General features: G+C 37.3%; 1 protein-coding gene across 1 annotated transcript; it reads right to left on the reverse strand.

Annotated features, from left to right (window-relative positions):
* Nucleotides 1-3783: 3783 nt before the first annotated feature.
* LOC106659675 lies at nt 3784-7011 on the reverse strand. The gene is made up of 7 exons (XM_014382352.1): nt 6966-7011; nt 5381-6839; nt 5098-5313; nt 4869-5006; nt 4615-4794; nt 3891-4537; nt 3784-3798 (listed from the first exon to the last, which is right to left on the reverse strand). Exons 2-7 carry the CDS (start codon nt 6828-6830, stop codon nt 3784-3786), a joined length of 2646 nt encoding a protein of 881 aa, XP_014237838.1. The 5' UTR covers nt 6831-6839; nt 6966-7011.
* Nucleotides 7012-8401: the final 1390 nt, after the last annotated feature.

Raw genomic sequence — 8401 nt, forward strand, 5'->3', positions numbered from 1 at the left:
ATTATATACGTAGAGAGAGCATCTCTCTCCCTCTCTCGCCCTTACTCGTCTTTGTTGTATTATACACGTAAACGCGCATATAATATAGTGGTACGCTCGCTGCTACCTGTCGAGCCCATGAGCAGCAGCAGTGGCAGCCGCCCTAGCAACTGCCATAACTTACTGCGGCGCTATACATACATATTACATATATCATCGGATCTCTGATATCGCTCAACGACGGCTGCTGCTGCTGCTGCTGCCGCCTCAACGTGAATCGCGTAGCGACGAGCATATTGTTGGGAAATTTTCCGCTAACGAATATATTAATGAGTTCGGGATCGAGAGAGGGAGAGAGAGAGAACTTTGTGCTTATGAACTTTGAACTATCTAAGCAGGTTCTGAATAAATGACATAATTCTTCGGCTTAATTATTTTAAACTGAAAAATCCATTACATTATGAATCATTTTGGCTCCCCGAGCTTAACTATACGCCAAAGGCTCTCTCGTCCCTTTTTTTTATTTTTAATTTTTTGCACGAAACTAATACGATGAAAAAACTGAAATAGCGCGGCTTTTGATTTAGAGACGTATGCGCGTGTCGTTGACACTGAAGACTAACGCCGTCCATTATGCGGTCCACTCTGGCAGTCGCGCGCGCGCTACGTATCGCCCACTTCTAACGAACGCATGGCGGCGCGGCCCAACCCAGCTCTCCCGGCGATCCGTGAATCACATTAATTAATGGCCAAACTCGCAAATCCACCGCGGCCTACGTATCGTGGATATAAAAATTATGCCCGTTTGAATATTAATGACGTTTGCCAAGGGAGAGAGAGAGAGAGCCTCTTCAGCTCGGATACCCGGAGATAATAATTTTTCACCTCTAATAAACTTTTTGAATTTTCACGAGAACTTTTTAAATTTAGGAGCTTAATAACTATCCATCAGGAGTTTATGGTACTGGAATTAACAATTTATCTATCAGTTGCAGTGCGGTGTAGTGATTCACACGCCGAAAAAAAAAAACAAAAATTTCTGCAAAAATAAGGCGCGCCTAAACCACGAATCGGGCAAGGGGCGAGCTTTCCGTAATGAAGAGAATAACCGCGGCGCATGGATCGAGAGCGTAAGCGCGCCCCCGATAACCAAGAGTCTCTCTCGCGCCTTTTCACGTGAATTTTCTTTGCAGGCACGGCGGCGGTTATTTCATCATTGAGATTAATTTCCTTTCCATCATCCATAGCAGTAGCGACCGATAGCGGCTCGACTACTACTACTACTGCTGCGCAGTCGAGGGTGGTGTCGCAGGTGCGGCTTAAGCCTTTATACGTATACGCGCCGATAAAGTTTGCGCGTCGACCCTCGCTGCTGTCATTTCGGGCTCGTGCCTATATATACACCTCTTGGCCAAACCGGCCCCTGCGCTAGATAACAAAATTCATTTCCTCGACTGCGCGTTAATAAGCGCGCGCGCACCTCTTGGCGCGCTCGTCTTGGAAAATATATTTATGCGTGCGTGCATTCGCACGGACCTGCGCGCTTGCCGCGAGTAATCTTGGCAATCACGATATCGCGATTCATCTCCTCCGCGGCAAGAAGTATGGCTTCGTTCTGGGAGTACGGTTGAGCGCGCTGTGTACTTTTATAATTTCTTGGCTAGACGGTTTTGTCGACCATCTAGGTTTCATTTATTTTAAACGCCGAGATATAAAAAATGTAAAAGACTTGGTTTCAACATGCGTATTTTCTTAATAAGCAAAAAAAAAGACAAATTAAAATGTTTCAAGGTATATCACTGTTAATTAATTTTTTTTTTTGCGATTTGTTGCTATAACTATCTTACGAACATCAAACACATTTTAAATGACCTTAATATGTAAAGTAAACTGTTTCAAAAAATTCAAATAAGTTTTTGATCGCTCTAAATACGATAATACCACTTTAAGACTTCACCACTAGATGGCGAATATGATCATCTATAAATCCGCAAGAAAAAAGTGAAAATTATAGTATAATTCAGAGCATACTTTTATAACTTTTTATGAGTTTTCGCAAGTCCGAGCAACTTTTTTTCGATCAAAATCCAGCCTTAAAATATTGTTTATTCCTACCAGAAAGATGGATTAATTTTCCGAAATACATCACAAGCCATTCTTACATTCAACACAATTGAAACGGTATCGTCAATACCATCTGGTAATTAAAGAAGATGAATTCGCTTAATGAGAAGTCAGTGAAACACAGTTGCAATGCACCACACTGTACGCAAGTATACATACAGACATTAATGAGAGAACAAGAGAAGGAGAGGGGCATTTGAGGAGTTGGGGGGTGGGGGGCTTAACGTAACTACATCAAGAGACTCTCCCACGTGACCGGATCACATAGAGGGAGCAGCAGCAGCAGCAACGCGGCAATAGTATTGATAGTCCGTGGCTTCTCTCTCTCGCTCTCTGCTTATGCGTGCGATGACTGTGATCAAAGAGCACCTACGGGGTATATAGAGTTAGAGAGGAAGCAAGTGTTACTGGCTGTCAGAGCCAGGTAAGCCCTGGGCTAACGCACGTTGCGATGCATAATTTGCCGACGAATATTTACTCCATGTGAAATCGACTGTAATCTGTATCGTATATATATATAAGCTTTGCGGACATGTACGGACAGAAGTTGACTGCGTATGTATACGCAGTGACGCTGGACCGCACTGCACGTTTGTGCGGGTATATAAGCACTGAAAATAATTCTTTGCAGTTCTCGCTCGATCGCCCGACAAAGTTATATATATACACGCAGTTACTGTGAAATTTGTGTTATGTACTCGAAAGCTCCGATATAACGTTTTAACGGCAAAAGACAGTCACTGCGCGTTGTCTTGGAGACTCTCAAAACATCTCAGGTATATTATAATCCCCTCGTGTTCGTCAGTCAAGTCCTGTTTGAACGACGCATAGCTCCGCGTATACAGACGGGAGGGATGTTTGCCATGCGCTAAGACCAGCACAAACACACAGACACACACACACAAACGGGACACAAAGTTATTCGTTATCAAACCGCGTCACAAGGACACGCACACATACTCATGCGTCTTTAGGTATTTTCAATATCCGTCTTTGGGTTTGAATATATATCTACGCGCGCATAGCTAGACGCAGCCGCAATGCCGAGCTCGTGAAAGCCTCGCGCTGCCTCTAAACGTGTGAAAATATTTGCCAATCGCAAAATTAAATTAGCATTCGACGACGCGCCACGGCGCTCTTTGATAAATATACAATGAATATATTCTTGCTCGAGCGTCCCGTTGACGATCGACTCTGCAAATTTTCGAGTATTTATAGTAGAGAAATGACAGAAAATGCAATTCTTTCGATTGGTTCGAAATTTATAAAATATATAAAGATTTTCCGCAACTCATTCAAGGTAAGGTAAAACACCCAGTAGTCGGACACTTACTGAGACAAACTTTTATTTAGTCTTTTTAAATAAAAACTATGTACTATTCGCGGAAGAAATTTGACTTTTCTGTTTCCTTATCCTTTCAACAATCTATTTCATGTATTAGAAAAAATCCTTTTAAACAATTTTAGTAAAAAAATTAAATTTCAAAAGAGCACTAGAAATCACGTATACTCGGACACGTGAAAAAGGGCAACCTAGAAGTCGGACGCGCATGAGACTAATAGTCGGACACTACAAAATTTATTCCAATCTCACGAAATTTACTCGATTATTATTTCATCGTATCCTAAGGAAAGTTCAAGGAAATTAAAATAAATCAATTTAATAAGGAAATATGATTTTTATTTAATCAAGAACTGAAGGTTGTAAAAAAAGAATGTTACTGAAAATACATTTTTTAAAATCAAATTTACACTTTTTCTTGTTTTATTTTTATTCTTGTTTTCACAGCTTTTAATCTTTCTTCGGCCACCAACTCTGTTACTTCATCTAGTCTTATATTTAAGAGCTTTAATTGCTTATCGTAATCACATTTATTTTCTTTCAATGCTCCAGACTTCAATGAAGTTTTTAATGTTTTAATTTTTGTCATTATCTCTTTTTTTTCTTGGGTCAATTTTGACAAATACGCTTGGGTCTTTTTATTTATATTTATTTCTTTCTCTTTTAATACTTTATTCTTCTCTTTTTTCTGTTTATTTTTGAATGTCTCTGCTTCTTTCTTCTTTTTCTCTTTTTCTTTTCTTTCATGGACCTTCATGATATCTTCTACAGTTGAAGCAGGTGCACAACGAGGGCCATTTTTCGCTATGGTTCTTTTTCCCTTAAATTCAGGAGTTTTGAAAAAAGTTTCAAAAGCAGCCGTTTTGTCAACTGCATTATCATTTGCAGCAATAAATTGAAGACTCCTCTCCTCTTTACTTTTAGAATTATTGCTTAAATCCAGAATATCATCGATAAATAAATCTGCATTAAAGGACGTAGACTCTAATCGCTTGTCATCAAGTGATCTACTATTTTCAGATGAATCATCTTTGAATAATTGACTATTATTGTCTACTGTACTAGTAGTAATATCCACTTCTGCATGAATATCTGTAATGTATAAATATATTGTATTAAGCAGTCTTATTGATTTTTCATTATAACAAAATTATTTATAACAAAATTACCAGTGTCATCAATGGGACCAGATTTCGCCTTATTAACATCTCTATTAAGTGATTCAAAATATTCAGCACAATGAATATTTTCTTGAACCGTACTGCAACTAATATAATTTTTTTGGCTTGGACTAGAATAAACTTTCTGCAATGGACTAGTGTACTTAAGAGTTACCACTTCACTGATAACTATAAAAACATAAAAACAGAAATCTTTAAGAACTGTATAGTAAAATATATTGATTTTTTGTTTACTGGCTTACTTTCATTATTATTATTTTCAATTGTAGACTCAAAAATATTTTCAGTATTTTCTTCACATAAACTAAGACTAAGACTAGTTTCAACATTTGGAGTTATAGTGAAAACTTGTTGGTTTACAGTTGATTCAGTCTCATTAGCTGCAACCAAACATTATACACTTATATGTAATTATTAAAATAAATTTACTTTTAAAAGAATAATAACTAAAAAAAATCTTGATGTACAAACCTGTACAGAATTCATCAACAATTTCAATTTCAATTGCACCATTAACTGCAGTAGATTCTTCTTGTGTAAATACTTCAGGCAGAGGTAATATTCCATCACTACTCTCATGTTGAGATAATATAATTGATCCATTTTGACTAGTGGTCTCATGTGTGGTAGTAGTGATTACATTTTTAGAGCTTGAGTTGTCAACCATACCTGAGTTAATTGGCGTACCTGAAAATATATGTTGTACAATTATAAAAATATTGAAAATGATATTTAGAAATAAGTTTCAACTTACTTGAATTAAGCAGTTTTTTCCACATAATGAAATGGTTGGTTAAATCTGGATCTCCACTCCAACTTTCTTCCAAAATATGTTTTTTGAATTGGTCTAATACAGTAGGTGCCAATATGCTTTTTTCATAAAATTCCAAGTTTTCATTTTTCTGATTTGGTATAGCAGGTAAACATTCAACTATTTTCTTTTTCTTCTTATTTTTATTCAAAACACCATAGTCGACAGCATCTGCATCCAATGGAAACAAGCCTGTTGTTCTGAATCCATTTGTGATACTTGAAGTTACATCAATATTTTGCAATGTTAGTTCCAGCACAGGAGCAAACGAATGTTTCTTATAATCAACCACATCATTATCAAACCTCCACTTTCTCAACGTTTCTCTATACTTGTCTTTTAATTGATGAAACAGGGCCACATCTAGAGGCTGAATAATATGTGTTGAGTTTGGGTACAATGTAATCAGTTCAATTTGATTAGCAACGCACAACTGCATGAGTGGATAAGAAAGATGAGACACATGGCCATCAACGTACAATACTACTGGCAATTCAATACTGTTCTTTTGTAGCCATGGAATAAAGCAATTTTTCACATAATGGTAAAAAGTTTCTGCTGTCATCCAGCCTGATTCTGAATGTCCAACGCCCCAGTCTTTTGGAATTTTAGATAATGTAGTTTGTCGAGGAGTAGTCTTACAATCAAAAAGGATCATTGGTGGCAGTAATATTCCATTTGCTGCAGCAACAAATAAAACAGTCAAGGATGCCTTCTCATCGCTTGAAACTATTTTGTACACAGATTTTGCACCTTTTTTTGCCAGAACATGATTATCTTTTGGAACTAGTTGAAAGGCGGTCTCATCTAAATTGAATACTCGTTCATCAGTAATTTCTAATAAATTCTTTTTTTTCAAATAAGCATTAATCTTAGTAAACCATTGACGTAAGTTAGTTTCAGTTACAGAAGCTCTAGTTGTGGTAAGATTTTGAGAAATTCGCTCAGCCACTATAGGATGTCTTCCTAAGAATGCTTTGTACCAGCGTGTACCTGGTCTATTTTTTTTGAATCTCACTTTCCTATTCAGAGCTGTCACGTACTTCTCAACACAATCCAATAAATGATCTTTACTCACTGGAAACCCCGTTTCTGCCCTGTTTATTATCCAATTAGCTATATCTACCTCTTCTTCTCGAGTTAATTCTGTATGTGATCCTTTTGGGCATTCAACGGGAGTGCGGTTATGTTTCTTATCATGCAGAGTACTTTTAGGTATATCGAAATGAACTGCAGCTTCTCTAAATGATACACCTTTTCCAAGTGCATCAAGAGCATCATATAACTGCTGTGAATTGTACTGTCTTTCCTTGCCTCTTGTGACAGGTTTAGAAATCGATGAACCGGCTACTGCCTTGGTTTTCGAGGAGTTTTTTTTTGATTTTGTCTTCATTATTGGCAGCTATATATTAAAAAAAATAGAACAAAAACATTATTAGTAACATCAACTATTATTGTTTATATATGGCTAAATCAATCAATGATTATATAATCAATCAAGATCATTAAAAAAAACATGCGTACATACCACAGTAGGTCCATGCCTCAACTGTCACTTTATGGTTATGTTTTGCTGTTCACAACAATGAAAAAAGCCTCTGTAGCGACAGATCGAAGAGTCGTGCCCTCTGTCCGACTACAGAGAATTACATTTCAAACTTACTTCTAAACTCGGACACGGTAATCTGCTCTGTCCGACTTTAACAATACTCGTGCGAAATGTAATCTTATATCCGGACACGAGATTATTAAAAAATAAAACTCTATTTCAAGAAAAAAATTACGCAAAAGTGATCTACGAAGCAAAAATATTCTGCACAATGTAAAATGCTATATGCTTTGCATTAAAGTTTTTCTTTTAATTTGCTGAAAACCAGTCGCAATTTTTCCGCTCTAACCTACGTTTTTTTGCAATAAATTTTTCTTATCAAGTTATCAACTAAACATTGATTTTTCATATTTTTTCAAGTGAAGTTAATGAAAAAAGGGTCTGAAGAATGTATTTTTGAAGCTTTCATGAAACATAATCTGCAGCATTATTTTAGTTTTTAGTTCCCTTTAATTAGATAATAGTGTTTTAAGTCAAGTGTCCGACTATAGGCTCCAATTTCTGCTGTGTCCGAGTAATAGGCGTTTTACCTTAAATTAGTTCCTCTGGATCGCGACACGCCGCAAGATATATTTCAGGGAGGTAAAATACGTGTACCATAGTTCATATACTTTGATACGCGCGAAGCGTAACATCAGTTGCAAAGATTCTATGCGTATATGTGTCGCGAAATTACACGAGTGCCATGAGAGATCCTGATATCGTTGGATCGCAGCTACTCTCGCGAAGCATGCGCCATACAGTACGTCACACAATTCCCTGCGCCGACTTAGCTGCTTACGCCTTGGCAGATGCCTCCAGGCTGATGAGTGCAACGCTTGCCTAACACTCTTCTCGTTTTATCCTATACCTATCTATTGCACAGAAGCTCTCAACTAATTGCAACCATCTGAAACTCGTGGAACTATCAACAATTGCGAAACAATCGAAAAACTCGACGCGTGTCAAACGGAGAGGATCTCGTGGGAAGTGTCATCGTCGAATCTGATGGGGAGTACACGAAATTGGAAACGATAGCATCTGATATGAATTTTTTTTTTCTTTCCTCGCTCTTGCTCTCCCTCCCCCGGATCTGCCTCATACCAATCAAAGTTTTAATAAACTAGTTCTCTAAGTTTAATTTCTCAAGTTTTCGAGTGGAATTTGTTTAGCTGATTTTTCTCGTACTCCACTTCAGTCAATTTAACTTTAATTTCAGCAAGTTTGCCGATTTACATCACGAGGTAAAATTTGCATAGCTGATTTTTAATTTTACCTCGGGTATTTAACTTTGAGTGGCTCATCTTTTTCAGCGAAATCTAGAGTGATCATAAACAAGGTTGTAAATTTGAAAGGCACCTAGCGAAAGACAACTG

The sequence above is a fragment of the Trichogramma pretiosum genome, unplaced genomic scaffold (assembly GCF_000599845.2).
Source record: "Trichogramma pretiosum strain Unisexual culture from Peru unplaced genomic scaffold, Tpre_2.0 scaffold36, whole genome shotgun sequence".
In the NCBI taxonomy this organism is placed as follows: domain Eukaryota; kingdom Metazoa; phylum Arthropoda; class Insecta; order Hymenoptera; family Trichogrammatidae; genus Trichogramma; species Trichogramma pretiosum.

Coding starts and splice junctions, on each gene's coding strand:
- LOC106659675 (XM_014382352.1), bottom strand. CDS start 6,830: ATGAAGACAAAATCAAAAAAAAACTCCTCGAAAACCAAGGCAGTAGCC. Junction 5,314..5,380: donor GAAAAAACTGCTTAATTCAA/GTAAGTTGAAAC, acceptor ATATATTTTCAG/GTACGCCAATTAACTCAGGT. Junction 4,795..4,868: donor TGAAAATAATAATAATGAAA/GTAAGCCAGTAA, acceptor ATGTTTTTATAG/TTATCAGTGAAGTGGTAACT.